The sequence below is a fragment of the Canis lupus genome, chromosome 17 (genome assembly GCF_003254725.2).
Source record: "Canis lupus dingo isolate Sandy chromosome 17, ASM325472v2, whole genome shotgun sequence".
In the NCBI taxonomy this organism is placed as follows: domain Eukaryota; kingdom Metazoa; phylum Chordata; class Mammalia; order Carnivora; family Canidae; genus Canis; species Canis lupus.
The window spans coordinates 22,969,668-22,987,940 of record NC_064259.1 but is presented as its reverse complement, the minus strand read 5'-3'; the positions used below and the strand labels follow the sequence as shown (position 1 = coordinate 22,987,940).

The 18,273-nt window shown below is 35.8% G+C and overlaps 1 protein-coding gene across 15 annotated transcripts in view; it reads right to left on the bottom strand.

Annotated features, from left to right (window-relative positions):
* The window catches only part of CLIP4 (CAP-Gly domain containing linker protein family member 4), a 100,192-nt gene that overhangs the window by 62,735 nt on the left and 19,184 nt on the right, over window positions 1-18,273 (bottom strand). For all 15 annotated transcript variants that reach the window (XR_007403159.1, XR_007403155.1, XR_007403157.1 and 12 more), the window contains exons 2-6: window positions 13,085-13,232; window positions 5,204-5,343; window positions 4,101-4,194; window positions 2,767-2,928; window positions 692-810 (exon numbers count right to left, since the gene is read on the bottom strand). Coding sequence is in view for 9 of the 15 variants with exons in the window: in XM_049095938.1 (XP_048951895.1) it covers window positions 692-810; window positions 2,767-2,928; window positions 4,101-4,194; window positions 5,204-5,343; window positions 13,085-13,217 (648 nt within the window). In the remaining 6 variants the exon portion in view is untranslated. The remainder of the gene's footprint in view (window positions 1-691; window positions 811-2,766; window positions 2,929-4,100; window positions 4,195-5,203; window positions 5,344-13,084; window positions 13,233-18,273) is intronic.

Sequence of the window (18,273 nt, the reverse complement as noted above, 5' to 3'; positions counted from 1 at the left end):
GACCTTTTCAAACACTGCCCAGCCCCAGCCCTGTCCCTTGAAGGGACGGCACAGACCCAATTATTACAATATCAAATCAATTAAGAACCCCTGCCAGAGCAAGTCATTGCTATTACTATTTAGGAAATGAACATTGAGAGCCACTCTGTGAAGACAATAAAATACCAAAAGACTTGAAGATTATGAAATTCAATCCTGTGTGTTAACTGTAAATTTACTAAATTACATGACTACCTTGAAAAAATTCATTTTTTCTTTAATTATTAAGGGTTTACTCCACTCTGTGCATTTTTAAAATTTTTCTGAAATAAAATTTACTTCTAACAGAACTTAAAATATGATTTAATACAGAAATATCACTTTAACATACACATTTTAATTCGATAGCTAACTTTTTATAAATATATCAAAAAACTACATGAAAGACTTAAAATCAAGGATGGTGACACATTAAAGAACATTTTACTTCACTGAATGAAAAGAAATGTTATAGAGCTTATCAATATGAGGGGACTGAAATTCACTGCTAGGCCTTATATTTATTTGAGATAAACCTGATCACCATTACTCTTTATATGCAGCACAAAAACATAAATTCTTTGCTCATATTAGTCCTATAATAACATCCAGATTCAACTCTTTACTGGAAAATGATGTTAGACATTTTAATTCTTTTAAATTAATCTCTTACCCTAAATGCAGGATTCGCTCCGTGCTCTAATAAGCATCTCACAGTACTTGCACACAAGTTATACGCAGCAATATGCAGAGCTGTTCCAAAATTAAAGTCACTGCAAGTGGCATCTACATCTACAATTAAACACCACAAGTATATTAACTAAAAATTTAAATTTAACTATTATATATAAAAGGAGACAGGCAGGATTTGGTTGTGGGGTTTTTTGTTTTTGTTTTTGTTTTTGTTTTTGGTTGGGGGGAGAGAACTTTATTAAGCCATTTATGAGACCTAAACCCACCCACTAGAAGCACCATTTCATGATGGAACTAAATCTTCATATTACAATCTGGCTTACCAATTATTTTCTTAGTACAATAAAATTTCATTATAACATGCACTGATATTATCATAGACTTTTCAACTATCACATTTGTAAAAGTAACGATCTTAATACAATTTTTCATTACCCTCTTGCATGTATGCCATTACAGCTACAATGAAGTAGTAGGGTTTAGGTCAAGAACCAGCAAACTATGGTCCATGGGCCAAACACAACTCACCATCCATTTTTATAAATAAAGTTTTAATGGAACATGGCCATAAATATTTATTCACACGTTCTCTACAGCTAGCCTCCTACTATAACTGCAAAATCAAATAGCTGCAGTGGTCCCAAAGCCTATGGTATGTCCTATCTGGCCCTTTACATAAAAAGTAGTAGGTAAAACAATGCAGAATTTTCAAATCAGGAATAATTAAAGACTAAATACAGAAATGCTTACAAATCATATTCATTCATAATACTTTATTCAGCAAAGGCATTTGGACTTCATGGTAGGAAAAAAGAATCTTGCAATTTTAAGGACATTTTAATAACTTTCAATAAATCACCATGATGCTATACTCAGACACAAGAAATCTCCTAGATCTGGGAATCCTGTTTTTCATGTTTTCTGTAACAAGGATTTCATATATCTGGTTGCATTAATCCTACCTTAATCTAAACCATACTGCCCTACATGTCCTGCCTACAATTCCAAACAACTAAGACATACTCAGGACAAAGCTTCCTGAGTTATTAAAGACACTGTATTTTCAAGTGGCTTTCTTCATAACATCAACCAAAAATTAAAAGGTAAAATTTTAAAATAAAATGGACAATATTACAAATGAGAGTAAGAAACAAACATTCTGGGAAATTCAGCTACTGAATCTCTAAAACAAATCTACAAATGGGGAAAACCCTGTACACTGCCCACCTTTAACTGAGTAATATTACTGTCTCATTTTTTCCTCAATAGAAAACTGACCTATTTGAGTGAAAGTATCAGTGAGGGTGACAAAACATGAGAGACACCTAACTCTGGGAAATGAACAAGGGGTAGTGGAAGGGGAGGTGGGCGGGGAGTTGGGGTGATTGGGTGATGGGCACCGAGGGGGGGCACTTGGCGGGATGAGCACTGGGTGTTATGCAATATGTTGGCAAATTGAACTCTAATTAAAAAAAATTTTTTAAAGAAAAAAAGAAAAAGAAAGAAAACTGACCCACTGAGAGGACCAGAGAGAAAGTTGAAATACCAGGACCATAATTTTGACAGTCTGAATTCAATTTTAGGATATCACCACCAAAACAAGAAGGGGGAAAAAATACCCTGAATTTGTATCCTTTAATGGAATTGGAATTTCAGAACCAAATGCAATCTAAAATACTCCTTATGATTCCAATGCTTAGCTCTGACAGCTTTCCTACTCTATTTCTGGCTATTCAAGACAAAAGAATTATATGCCAAAATTATACAGATTCAATTACGCTTGATAAAAATCCATGTGATACTGGGGAATTTGCAGAGATGTAAAAAACCCAGAGAACATGACTTTGTTTTGTATCTCTCTGTAATGTCTTCTGTTTAATGACAGCAATTAATCTTCAATAAAGATACACTAAACTATTCCTGGGAAAAAAAATGGGATAAGAGGTCATATGGAACAAGATGGATCAGAAGCAAAAATCTCTTTGAATTTTAATTTTTATGCCACTAATAAAATAGTCAATCAGTAACGTCTAAAGGTGATCTTGTCGTACGTGCCTTTTGGTTTAGACATCTTCAAAATCACTTTTATAAGCTCAGGAACATCAAAATAAGCTGCGTAATGCAGAGCATTCATATTGGTCCAGCGACTCCGCAAGCTGACGTCGGCTCCCAGATCAATGAGCTGAGTTGCAAATTTTACAGCTGTATCAATATCACCTAAAGAAAGTTTTCTAGATTATTTTTTTTTTCAGTACAAACTGAAGCTCCAATGGATGACTATCTACTATTTTATTTAAAGAGCCAAAGCAAATACCATATGGAATATACCCACACACCACAAAAATTTCACTTACAAGGAATGTGTTCTAAGAAAATAATCATTCTTACAGATATGAATAAATAAACACTTAGCAGTGAGGATGCTCATCACAGCATTTTTTACTATGAATAAAATTTAAAAACTGGACTACTCTATAAATAAATAAAAATAAATTATTTTATTCTAAAAGTGCAATAATGTGAAATTGATTAAACTGTAAGTGATCCACATAGTGGAATACTATAAAACCATTAAAAGCAATGCACTAAATCAGTGCTACTCAGTGGACCACTTCCAGTCCCAAACTATAATTTCTCTGTCCTTTTGATAACTCTTTTCTTTTTCCCCATGAAATCATTTCTTCAGAATATATTAATTGAAATGTAATTTCATGCATTTTGAAAAACAATTGGGCTTGTATTTCATGTCTTTATTTAATTTTTCTATTACAATTCCTTTTTTTTTTTTTTTTTTTTTTTTTTTTTTTTACAAAAAGAATCAGTCTGTTATGGATTGTAGGGGGGAAAAGTCCCTCACCATCAACAGCTTAAGAAGCACTATATCAGACTACTGAAACAGGGAGAGATATTCATAATATGTAGTTAAGTAACAGAGGTAGGTTTATACAATGGTAAAGCACTGAACACCAATCTGGAAAAATATATGCATATATGTTAGATATAAGGGACTACTCCTTAGGCCTAAAGACTGAGGTCTGTAGGGACTGGGATGCTTGGGAAAAAGCTTGGATTGTCTAATCTTGCTGTAAACTCTCAGGAATGTTCTAGGGTGTTGCCACTTACTCTCACCTAGCAAGAATGCAGCCAAGAAGCCTGCTCTAGAAAACGTGGGAAATATCAGGAGACTACAACGACACTCCCACACACACACTGAGAAAAAGGTAGGTAGGGAACAAGATTTTTAGGAGGAATCAACTGAATGCCTGCCTGTTCAGGGGGTATTACATCATCGGCTAGGTGCCCCCCAGGGACTCTGGTTGGCCTAAACATAGCTTATACAAACACAAATACAGATCCTGAAGCCACTAGCAGATTCGCCACACACTTACCAATACCATGAGCTCCAGATTTGCAAGTGTAATGTAAAAGAGTCATGTCTGTCAATCCATCTCTGTCATTCACATTGCAGCCTCTCTTGAGAATCTGAGGAAACCCAGGAAAATATGATAATAAAACTATTAAAAACTGATTTCAAACTCATGCTGAGAATCAAGTTAATCAATCCTATCGGAATTAGTTCTCAATAAAATGAGTAGCTAGAACTGGCTTCTCTTAAATAAATTTTAAATTCTGCATCCAATAGCCATAATGAAAATAATTTGTCACTAGACTAAAGGGAATTCTTAAAGACTATTCCAAGCTAATCTGGCACTACAAATATGTCCCTAACTTCTCAAAGGATAAGCAAAATTGTCTTTCTACATAAGCTCTATCTTCTTACAACATGACAATGTCTCTCTTCTTAAAACATGATGATATGCAGGTCAAAAAAAAAAAACAGTTATTCTTTCTCCTCTCCTTCAAAAAATCAAATACTTTTTAAAACTCTATTTAAGCCTAGATATTTACCAGACCACCCAAAAGTATAGATAAAACATATACTGGTAATCAAATCTCCTCATGAAATATATATTTTTTAAGTCTACAAAATTGGGGCACCTGAGTGGCTCAGTTGGTTAAGCATTTGCCTTCAGCTCAGATCATGATCCCAAGATCCTGGGATGAGGGCTTTCTGCTTAGCGGGAAGTCAGCTTCTCCCTCTACCTATGACCCTCCCCCTTGCTTGTATGCTCTTTCTTTCTCTCAAATGGATAAATTTTAAAAAATCTTTTTAAAATTAATTAATTAAGTCTACAAAATTAACTTGTACAAAGAAAGAAGTATGGAAAAATGCCTGCTGCCACCAAGAATCTCTACCATGGGAACTCCAGGCATAACCAAGTGAAGAGCATGAGGGAACAGTGGAAAGAATGTACAATACCAACTCAACTGCCCCATGCAAAGCCTGGAGATACAAAGACCAACCATCAGAATCTCTAAAAGGTTTCTCATTTATCACCACCTTTCCATTCAGGGATGGGGTTTGAGGGTAGAGAGGGGAGCATCTATACAATTAACAATTCTAACAATACAAAATGGAAGAATTCCTTACCTCGTTTCCAATAATGTCAATGTTTTGCTGGACCTGAGGAACCCATTGTCTTAAAATGGCAAATAGTTCCGATACAGAAGTTTTAGGATCAAAGAGAATTTCCTGGCATGATGTGTCATTAGGATCAAAGAAAGAAAACTCTGTTTGAAATTGAAAAAAAGGTGTAAATTAATCTTATTAAAAGTTCCAAATAAATATGTTGAAAATAATAAACCATAAGACCAAGGCTCAAATAATACAGATATTTTTAGATGCTAGAAAAAGTAGGTTTTCCCTTAAGCAATTTTCAAAACCAAAGTCAAGAGATCCAGAAAGTATGCAGCATTCCTGAATTGTTGTGGGAACAAGATTTCTGTGTATAACACCACATTTTATTACAGACAGAAGAAATACGTGAGCTCACCTATTTCAAATGCTAAACTTTCCAAGAACTACTTCTAAGGCACAGAAAATTTATCAAATCTTATCAATATCTTCAGTTCTCAACATAAATATATCATGAACAGTAGATTCACATCTATAATTAAACACACATAAGAGGGGGAAAATGCCAAAATATCAAGTAGTGTACAATTTTAAATATTCTTTTTACTTCTCTGTATTTGCCTAATTTTCCATAAGAAACAGGCATTACTTTTTTACCTGCTGACAAAGCATGAGAACTGCCATGCCAACTGGTAAGGCAACAACATCTAGCAATACAGAAGTGAAACCTTGGGACAGAGTGCCTGGTCATTTGGGAATTTGTATTAGTAAAAACATAGGAATGCTAGCAAAATTGAACATGATCTAAATATCTCTTAAAACTTCTCTAAGATTCACAAAAAAACTTTGGTCATCCTATGGCTAGAGAACGAAAGAGAATGGATTCTACTCTCTCTCAAATAATCCAAAAAAGGGGGGGGGACTAAAAAACCAGAAGCACTCGAAGAAGAAAAGCATTACTGAACATTTGCTGAATGCTTACAATTTACCAAACACCTTACGAGTCCTCACACTTTACCTGGAAGGTATTATTCTTATTATTTTGCAGGTAAAGAAACCAAAGCTCAGACCAAATAATACTTGCTCCAAATTACACAGCTGGTAAGTGGCACATCTAGGATAGAAAACCAAGTCTGTACCCAAAGTCTATCTTCTTTCCTCTATTATGCTGCCTAAGAGAATTTACTTTTGAAGTCAGCTTTTAACAGAATACATGAGTAGTGGGATTCATGGTTTTGGGGATTTTTATGCTGTTTGCATTTTCAGATATTTTCCAAAATTATACTATGTAGACAATTCATACTTTTAGAATCAGGATAACTGAAAGGTGAGTGGAAAAAGCACAAAACCATGGATGTGTATATAAAGGAGGAGCAGCAGTCCATTGGGAGAGAATCAGAAATACCAAAAACTAGAATGAGATAGTATCTAAAACCTTAGACAACAGAATGGCCCTCTAGGTTCAGAAAGGAAGACTAAGAAAAGAACTGGTATCCAACATAGAGAACTACCTTGCATGGTTTTTTGAATATCACTTTGGGTACATTTCTTATAAACAGCAGCTGACTAGACAGGGTAGGGGTGTCTAGCTGATTATCTATTCAATAAATAGTTATGGATTAGTCCCTTTTCTAAGCACTGGGCATTTATAGTAGATAAATTTCTAAATATATACCTAGAAACTCTTCTGCATGTGTCCACAGGAGATACGTTCAAGAATTCTTACTCTAACATTAATTATAATGGCAAAAAAAGCTGGGCTGAAGCATCTCTCCATAAAGGAATGGATAGAATTGGCATAGTCCTTCTTTTGCTTTTTAACAACGAAAGAAATGAATTAGATCTCTAAATTGTGAGTTGATAATGATAGGTCTCAAAAAACATAGTGATTGATAAAATAAGCTGCAAAATAATATAGTTTCTACAATTTACATAAAATTACAAATACACAAAACAATACTACACATTATTTAAGTATGCTCACCTATGTAGTAAATACATAATAATACAACCTGGAATAGTCATACTAAATATAAGATAGTGGTTGCCTCTGGAGAGCAAGGGGAATAGGACCAAAAGAAAACAGAAGGAATTTCAACTTTAAGGTTTTCTTGTAACTAAAAAACAAGAGCTACAGGAAAAATGACAAAATGCTAATACTTACACTTTCTGATGGTGGATATGTGTGACATATATGTTTTCTACTACTATATTTTGTGCATTTTTATATGATTTCCTATTTTTTAGAAATGACAAACAATGGGAAAAGCATCCCACATACAATCTCAATAAAAGTAACAAACATGCCAATGAATGTGTGAGACTTATTTTTTAAAAATTGGAAGAGGAGAGTGATTTAAATGGAGTGAGACATCATGTCACTGAACTAAAAAATAAAATATTTAAAGCTGCCAATTTTACAAAAAGTATTTATTTAAAATAATTTCAATTCTAATCAAAAACCTCACCAGGATTTATCTGTGAGAGGAGATACAAAATTATTCTATGGTTCATCAGTAGCAGAGCTTCTCAAATATTAAAGTGGACAGGAATTTCCTAGGAATCTTGTTACAATGTAAATTCTGACCCAGTAAATCTCAAGTGGGGCCTGGAATTGCATTTATAACAGGCTCCCAGTGATGTCAATTCTACCAAACTAAGGACCACACTTTGAGTACCAAAAATCTAAAAAGTAAATGTAAGATAAATAAACAAGAATATTTGAACTAAAAAAAATAATAATGACCTGAATAGGGAGAGGGGACAGTAGCCCAGTAAATAATAAAGCATATAATAATGTTTCAGTAATTATATACTGAGGTGATGGCAAACAGTAGATATTAAATAATGATAGTATGTTACACTTGTTAAGTACTTAACAGAAGCCAGGGACTGTTCTATGCACTTTATATATTTTGCCTAGTTTAATCCTCATAATGACCACATGAGGTAGGTACTATTATTGTTCTTATTTTATCAAAAAGGAAATCGAGGGAACAAATAAGGGACAGAGAAAATAAGTAATTTGCCTAAGATCACACAACTGTTAAAAGTGTTTGAGTCAATGCTATACTACATATTAACAAATCTACTAAATCCAAAGTTTAAAGCTTCCATACAGGGGAAAGTTTTTAAAAGCTTTAATCCAAAGAAAGTGGGGAGGGGGATCCCACTTCATGTCTAGATGGAGTAATGAGGACCACATAAACCCTTCCGCCTGAAACAACAAAAAACCAAAGGAAATCGATGAAATTCAGTTTTCAAGGATACTGGACATCAAGGCAATGAAAGACAATGATGATAAGAGACAGGACACAAATATGGTGGGTCTTACAATTACCCCAGGTATCTGCCTGGAGAGTTTCTACGTCTCAGTGCAGAGAGGGGGAAACCAAGAGAAGTGCAGAAGACTCTCTGAGTTGAGGAGACAACACTTGAGAGCCAAGGAAGTCAGGGGAGCAACAGTGCAAAGGGACGAGCATCAGAGAGGAGAGAGATACACAGCAAGAGAACCCAAAAAAATCTATGGAGGGTCTTCTTGAATATTTAACATATGCTTATGAGGAGCACCTGAGGTAAGAGAAAGAACCATCCTAAAGGATTAAAAAGATCAGAGCCCAGTGCTCATAAAAGGTCTAAAATAGTCTGTTCAGATGAATGGATATAGAAGATGTGGTATACACACACACACACACGAATATTACCCATCAAAAAGGAGGAAATCTTGCCATTTGCAATGATATGGATAGAACTAGAGAGTATTATACTAAGCAAAATAAGTCAGAGAAAGACAAATATCATATGATCTCACTCACATGTGGAATTTAAGAAACAAAACAGACAAACATAGAAGAGAAGGAAAAATAAGACAAAAACAGAGAGGGAGACAAACCCTAAGAGACTCTTAACTATAGGAAACACACTGAGGGGAGGTGGGCGGGGGATGCAGTAACTGGGTGATGGGCATTAAGGAGGACACTTGATGGAATGAGCATTGGGCGTTATATGTAACTGATGAATCACTAAATTCTACCTCTGAAACTAATAATACACTATATGTTAATTAAATTGGATTTAAATTAAAAGTAAATAAAATTTAAAAAATAAAATAGTGCCAGTCCCTACCAAAAAAAGACAAAAAACATTCACAGGGCACTGGGTAGAGTACTGAAGAGTGACGAATAATTAGTCCCAGATTAGCACTGCTCCAGAACCACCTAACAAATCATGAAACAAGACTTAAAAGGGTCAATCTCTCAAAGGAACTTAACTGCATCCCACAATAAAATTCAAGAATAGTTCCAGGAATAGGAAAATATCCAAGACCCAACAGGTAAATTCACAATGTCTGACATCCAATCACAGATTGCCAGGCATGCAAAGAAAGGAGAAAAGATGACCCATTTTCAGGGATAACCAACTGAAACATACCTAGAGTTGACACAAAAGTATAATTAACAGAAAGGAACATTGAAACAGCTATTCTGAATGTTCAAAAGGTTAGAGACATGGATGATATGAAACCCAAATCAAACCTGAGAGATGAAAACAGCATCTAAGATGAAAACTACACTGGATGAGATCATCAGCTGATCAGACATTGGAGAAGAAAAGATTAATGAACTTGAAGACACAGCAACAGAAACTGTCCAAAATGAAATACAAAAAGAATTTTTAAAATATGACAAAAGTATCAGTGAGCTGTGGGACAGCTTCAGGTGGTCTAATGTTCATGGAACCAGAGTGTCTGAAAGGGCCAGGGGCAAGAAAAAATATTTGAAGAAATAATGATCACCCAAACTTGATGAAAACTGAAACTCACAGTTCCGAGAAGCTTCATAAACCCTTCTTCTGTTCACACAGAAGAACATAAAGAAAATTACACTAAGAAACATCATAGTAAAATTGCTCAAAACCAATGATAAAAGAGAAAATCTTAAAAGCAGCCAGAGGGGGGAAAAAGCTGCATTACATTCAGAGAAACAAAAAATGATAGCAGATTTCCTATCAGCAACAATGCAAGTAAAAAGACAACAGAACATCTTTAGGCACTGAAAGAAGAAGAACTATTAACCTAGAATTCTATACTCAGTAAACATATTCCTCAAAAGAGAAGGTATCATAAAGATGTTCGTAGACATCTGAAAACTGCAGGCAATCCCCAAAAGCAGATCCACACTACATGAAATGTTAAAGGAAGCCCTTCAGGCAGAAAGAAAATGGTATCAACTAGAAATCCAGATCTGCACAACAGAATAAAGAATACTGGAAAATGGTAACTACATGGGCAAATAGGATGTGTTGCTATTACTTCAATCCCTTTAGGAAGTAACTCATTCTCTAGGAAAAATAGTAACAACGTGTCATAGGGATTATAACGTATTTGATATATGTTCTGTGTAAACGGGCTCTGAGGACATTCAAAGCATAAGATTCCAAAAATCTTTTTATTGCCTTGCAGGGTAACCACGTGGAGAATCAACACTGAACTGCACGTTTAAGCTCTGGTTTGTGCAGGTTTTAATCTGTCTTGTTTTAATCTGTCTCACATTCAATGGTCCTCATTAGGCTCAGCATAAAATACAAATTATTTACCAAGGCCTAAATAATCCTGCATGATCTGCCCCCTGCCTTCCTCTCCAACTTCCTCTCCTGTCATTCTGCCCCTCAACCACTTTGCTTCTCAGCCACAATGGCCTTCCATTAATTCTTAGGATATACCAAAGTTTTTCCCCCCAACTCTGTGCCTTTAATTTAGGATTCTTATGCCTGGAACACTTCTCTCCAGGCTCCTCTTGTGACCAACTTCTTCTGATTCCAGATGACCACCTCATCTACAATAGACACTCTGCTCCAATATCCTCTATCATAGCACCTCGTTTCTTTTCTCCACAAAATTCATTAAAATCTGTAATATTCATGTTTTGTTTATTAATTTGCTTATCGTCTTTTCCCACTAAAATGTCTGCCTTGGTCCCTGTGCTATCCCCAGCATCCGGGACAGTACCTAGCACATAATAGGCCCTCAATAAATACCTAGTAAATACAATTCAAGATGCCACTTTTCAAGGGGACACTGACTATATTGTCCTATAAGAAGGCAACAACTAGGATGAAAGGACCCAGAAATCCTGACACCGAGGCACTGATGAAGCCTAAGGAAGTACAGGCTAAATAAAAATATTCAAATTATCTCCAAATATGAAGGCTATCCTATAAAGAAGTGTGTTCCACATATCAAAAACTAGTACTGGTTGGGCAGAGTTTCACAGAGACATACTTTGAGTCTAGATACAAAAACAATTATATCACAACTAAAACCTTTTAACCATGAAATGGACTATTAGTTTCCCACTAATGAAGTTATCCAAGTGGCTGAGTGGTTATTTGTCAGAGATCCTGAAAATAGAATTTCTAGACTAAGAAGTGACTAGGGAAAGTTGACCTACAGGTACATTCTAAGAATGTATAATTCAAAGCATACAGGTAATGCTTAATTTCAGTTATACAAAGGGGTCAATGGCCATTATCATCTTACATTCAATATATTTATTCAACAAACACTGACTAAGTAGCTAATCAACAGATCACTATATTAGTGACCTAATATAAGTGATCTAATAAGATAAAAACAAAGCATGATTGATTGCTAACCCATCCCAAAGAGCTACAGTCTAGGAAAGGAAATAAGACAATTATGACTCAGGATAGAATGAAATAAGTGCCATAAGCAAGGTACAAAGTGCTTTAGTTAAGGTTTTTCCCACATAATTGATTTTGTTATATGTGAAAACAAACCCAGTCCACGTTTTGTAAAAGATGCGAATAACTCCCATGATCTAGGCACAGGTTTTATGTAATACTTTTGATGACTGCAAGGTAAGCTGCTATAGAATCTGAACTTGGAAATGAGTAATTATTAGAATGGATATGACTAAAGAGAAAAATTCTCTAATAGTTTTGTATCTACTAATATTTAAAAATTGCATTTCCAAACCAAAAACTAACAAAAAATAATAGAAACTGCATAATATCTGCCTCCAAAGACAATTTGAAATGATGACCCAATACTTGACTTGAAAAATTCTAAATAAACTAAAAATGTAGCAAACCTATCAAATTTATCTACTGGTTTTCTTTTATTCCTTTATAAACTACCTGTAAAATACAGTTGTGGGAAAATAAGCCTAAATAGGTAAAAACTAGAGTAGTTATAAATTTACATTTTATAAAGGAGATTTAAGTGAACTGATTGAAATATGACCCAATCCCTCTCCATATTCCAGGGAAAGGTCTCACACTATCTAAGTAACATGGCTTTTTTTTTTAAGTTTTATTATATTTGTGTATACATTGTAATTACAATGGAAGACAACTGAGACAGGACCCAAATTACGCTTGCTTATGTACTGAAACACATAACTTGTTACACTGTCACCCAAATTTGGATCATTTTAGCAGTGATTATTTGGTAAGTTAGGTCCTAGCATTTCAGAGACAGCAGGGCCCTTAGAGATGATGGCTAACTCACAATATTTTGTTTTGTCTTAATAAATATATTTAAGCAAGTCAGAATATTTAACCAAAATAAATTTATCAATAGCAAAAGAATGCTAGTTGTCTAAGCACTACTGCATTCTAAAAATAAGATCCTCTAAATCCATCATGGTGCTTAAAATGAACGTTTTTACATAATAAAAATGCTGACAGCAAAATAAGGCATTTAGCTTAAGACACAGAAAAAGGCAATAAGCAATTGTATTTTTGAAAAAGGAAAACTAGCAATTTTATGAAAACCATGGCAAAGGGTTTTAGGAAAAATTATGAACGCAAATGCTATAAGACAAAAGTCAAGTCTCCAGGTCACAGGAAATCACACACTGCTACCTGACATACCACAGTCCGAAGGCATGGGTGCTGCAGATATGGAAAAAACAACTGGTGTCTCAGAACCTGGAAACAAAAATGGGTATCTTCCAATCAAAGAATTTCCTTCTACTGGAAAATCTGGAAGGTCCTCTATGGTCATCTTCTAGAAAGCCACCTTTAACGAGAGGGAGAAAAAAGTGTATCTATTATATTTGTATGCAACATAGAATGATTGCCTTCAATCACAAAAAAAAAAGGCCTATTTTCTTTTAATATATAACCTATTAACTTTTTTTAAGATCTTATTTTTGAAAGGAATCTCTATATCCAACATGGGACTCAAACTTACCCCAAGATTAACTGTTGCATGCTCCCCTGACTGAGCCAGCCAGGTACCCCAATCTAATGACATTGTAAATTTCAACCTTCAAAAATCTCTTTTAGAGAGGAAGGGGAAAACAAAACTTCCTTTCAGCAAACTGTTGTTGAAGAATATATGTTGCTTGACACATCTCTTACAGACACGTAATCCTTTTACTCAAAGCTTGGGAAGTCTCAATACATAAAAAGCTATGTATTTCCCAATAATAGATGAAAACTTTTTTAAAATGCTGAGTTAGGGATCCCTGGGTGGCGCAGTGGTTTAGCGCCTGCCTTTGGCCCGGGGCGTGATCCTGGAGACCCAGGATCGAATCCCATGTCGGGCTCCCGGTGCATGTAGCCTGCTTCTCCCTCTGCCTATGTCTCTGCCCCTCTCTCTCTCTGTGTGTGACTATCATAAATAAATAAAAATTTAAAAAAAAATGCTGAGTTAATCTAAATGGATGAACTTCTCTTTACTCACAGTAACAAAGGGATATAACATTCCTTGTAGCTATATCTCTATCATGGGATCTGACACAGGTTATATTATCTATCATCCAATAGCTCATATCATGTGCTCATCATCACATGAAAACAATCTAGTTTAGGATGTTCTCATTATTTTCTGACATCCCAGAAAACCTTCCTGAAAAATCAATCACATAGCTTGTACAAATATGGGTCTAAGAGCTTACTGCCATTGTTCACTTCTTACCAATGTATAAGACCTATTCAGTCTATCCGAGCAGAAGTTAGAAGGCCATGCCTTGTAAACCACAGCAATTATATTACCTCTTTTTCCCAGAAAACATGAGAGCTTAGACTAAATGTGCTCTAAAGGGGGCTGCTACAGCCTAGCTCATATAGAAACAGCACAGAAGGTGGAGAAAATGTTAGTAAAACTGAACTATAAAGGTAAAAAGCATCCAATTTCTTTTGTATCAAATCTTTAAAATCTGAAATATTATGAATTTCTGTGTCTGTTTTAAATATAAGCAAAAATCTGTATTAAAAACTAAATAAAAATGAATTTAGGCCATTTTAGTAGAAAGAATAAATCAAGATAGTTAACTGATAGCTTATGCCACCAGATAATGCCATGCTAGGTATTACTGTGTGTTCTATTAGACTTAGTTAACTAGTCCTGTCTCTAACTTAACCATCTTTACCCCCACCATAACCACCCTCCTCCGAAGAAACAGTCACCTCTCTGAGCTAACTGGTTTCTGTCCAACTTGATTCTTGTGTTTTCTGAAGACCAGCAGGAACTGGTAAAGTGATTTCTTTTTTTTTTTTCTCATAAAATGCATGCTTATATGATGCATGCATATTCTATATTAAAGAAGCTAATCCAGTGTTAACTATGTTAAAGGTATTCAGGTTCTCCTAGATGCTAAAGTTACTTGTCACTCAATGATTTGAATCATTTTAATAGTAACTCTGCCACATAAACAGGAAAATAACAAGGGACTAGTACCACACAGCAAGGTGATCTTCAAATACTTAAATTCCAAAAAGTAACACACATCCTGAAAACAGCCGTTCTTCAATATTATGGCTTCCCAGTGCTAAAAGTTAACTCAGGATTTCTACTTGTTGGCCTCTGCTTCCTTGGCAGCGAATTGGGGCAAAATATTCTATACACGGTATGAAGCTTCCTTCAAAGTTGAGGAACACAGGCAGTGCTTTCTGCCATGGGTTCTGTCCCAGTACTTTACTAAAAACTTACCTTTTTACACAGAAAAAAAGATAAAGTCAAGGGACAGAAACAAGGTTTAATAGCTATTAAAGAACCACTATGTACAAGGCACCACAATATTCTAGATAGATACTTGAGAGAATACAAAAGTAACAGCCCACGCTTGCTCGGTAGCTTACCATCTACGAGGGTGAATAAAAATAGCACTAATAACCATAGAGGGTGAGAGAGAATGGGACACATTCCAAAACAGAAGGTCAAGGAACATTTGCCATGGGCGCTCCTGATGATCAGAAATGGTACAGTGAAGAAAGCTTTGCCAGAGATGGGTCTTAAAAGATGAATGGGCAAAAAACCAGGGCAGAAATTTAAAAGAAGAGCATGTTAAAGGAACTATGCTGGAACTTGGGCACATCAAGGCACAGTGTAGGTGGTAAGGCTGTAACTTTTCTTTTAGAACTACACTTGAGAGTATTTTATACACTTGATCAAAGACCAAACCACTTAGGTCACCTGGGTGGCTCAGTGGTTGAGCATCTGCCTTTGGCTCAGGTCATGAATCCAGGGGCCTGGGATGGAGTCCCACATTAGGCTCCCCATGGGGAGCCTGCTTCTCGATCTGCCTATATCTCTGCCTCTCTCTGCGTCTCTCATGAATAAATAAGATCTTTAAAAAACAAAGACCAAACCACTTAACTCCATAAGCACTGGAAACCCCTGATTTTTTAAAAGGAGAGTTTCCTGATTCAAACTGTGTTTTAGGAAGATTAATCTGATGACAATCACACTTTGGAATTCAGTAATGTTTTTATATTCCTTTTTTTTTTTTTTTTTAGATTTTATTTATTCACAAGAGACAGAGACAGAGAGAGAGAGGCAGAGACACAGGCAGAGGGAGAAGCAGGCTTCATGCACGGAGCCCGACATGGGACTCAATCCTGGGTCTCCAGGACCACGCCATGGGCCAAAGGCAGCGCTAAACTGCTGAGCCACCCGGATTGCCCATATTCCTAATTCTCCTACAATCATACTTTGGAACTCAGTCATGTTTTTTATATTCCTAATCCCTATATTAAGTGGCTATCTTTCTGAGCTGGTCAAGAGAGATGCCACCTTTAAAAACCTCCCTTTCAAAGAGCAGAGTTTCTCACCCAAAAATGTTTTTTGAAAGTGATCCTGAGACCACCTGTCATTTCTGTGTAGGCTGTTGAGATCCTTAAAGAACTGTATATTGCACAACTGTCACCTGCCACAGGAGCTAGATTAGTGTCTTACACATATTTAATAATCAAATCCTAGATTCAAGGTAGAAAGATGATTCATTCAACAAGATATAATAAATTCATTTTACATGCTAAATACTTCAAGCCCAGAGAAGCTACAATATTACCTGATCACTGTACTGAACATTCTTTGTACTTTGTGTCTCCAATGCATTTTTCCCTAGTCCCATTTCCTTTCCTTCAAGAAAAACTCAACAGGGATGCCTGGGTGCCTCAGTGGGTGGTTGAGTGTATGCCTTCAGCTCAGGGAGTGATCCTGGTCCAGGGATCGAGTCCTGCATAGGGCTCCCTGCAAGGAACCTGCTTTTCCCTCTGCCTATGTCTCTGCCTCTCTGTGTCTCTAATGAAAAAAATCAATAAAATCTTTAAAAAAGAAAAACTAAACATTCTACCTTTTGCCCCACTTAGGAAAACTGCACACCTCTAAAAACTTTGGTAAAGTTTTAGGATCCTTACTGAAAGCAATCTCTGGATCTAACAATCTAAGACACCTAGGATCCTATCAAACTCAGTCAAACTAGAATCAAATAAATCAAAGTTTTATACAGGAATCCCACCCTCCTCTATACCTCAAATCAGCTCTGAAAAAAATGCAACTTGTAACATGGCTCTAATATATATGACTTTTTAAGGCTTCCCAGCCCATGCCCTAACACAGAATGGTGGTGAGTGTAGATGCCCACTAACTTCTTCAAAGTGGTTCAGGGCTAGTAGGCCTCACTAAGGAACCTCACTAAAATCAAGAGAAAGTCTCAATTTTATTTGGAATATGGTTCAAGGGCAGCATCTTTGAGCTACTCAACTAAGAGAATATCTAAGCTGTATCCACACATGTTCAAATCATGAGGCCCTTCCATTCAATTTCATATCATATCTTGCCAGGAGTCTTTATGTTCATTAGATTCCAGGAAAAAGTGCTATAACCAAAATAAGCATTTAAATCATATCTCTAAGTATCCTTTAAAAATTAAAAATAGAAAAAAATTTAAAATAGAATTACAATATGACCTAGTGATTCCACTACTGGGTATTTACTCAAAGAAAATGAAAACATTAATTCAAAAAGCTATATGTACCCTATGTTTATTGCAACATTATGTACAATAGCCAAGATATGGTAGCAACCCGAGCAACTCATCCATAGATGAATGGATGAGGAAGATGTGGGATGTGTTTGGGGGTGGGGGAGGGGGAATATTACTCAGTCATTGTTGCCCTTTGCAACAGTATGGATGGGCCTAGAGGGTATAATGCTAAGTGAAATAAGTCAGACAGAGAAAGACAAATGTCATATGATTCCACTCATATGTTGAATTTAAGAAACAAAGGAAGGAAGGAAGGAAGGAAGGAAGGAAGGAAGGAAGGAAGGAAGAAAGGATGGACGGACTCTTAAAAACAGGGAACACTAGTGGTTGTTAGAGGGGACGTGAGTGGGGGATGAGTGAAAGGGATAAAGAATATTAAGAATACACTTATCGTGATGAGCACTGAGTAATACAGTGATTGTTAAGTCATTTTACTGCATACCTGAAACTGATACAACACTGTGTTAATTATACTTCAAAAAAAGATAAGAAAAAAATCTGAAAATGTCACATCTCCAGTTACCCCATTTATGTGTTACGTACACACATCTATTCAATCACTAAACAGATATTTACAGTATTTGATGCTTAGTTGGCTCTAGAAAGATTATAAAAGACACCTGCCCTCAAGAAATTCATTAAGTCACTCAACAAATACTAACTCCTAGGCTAGGTATAGCAATGGTATGCCCTTGTCCTCACATGGATTGGGGCCTAGTATAGGATTCCTATAAGAAAACTGTAATTACTGTATAGTTGTAACAAGTGCTAGGTTCAAGAAGCCCA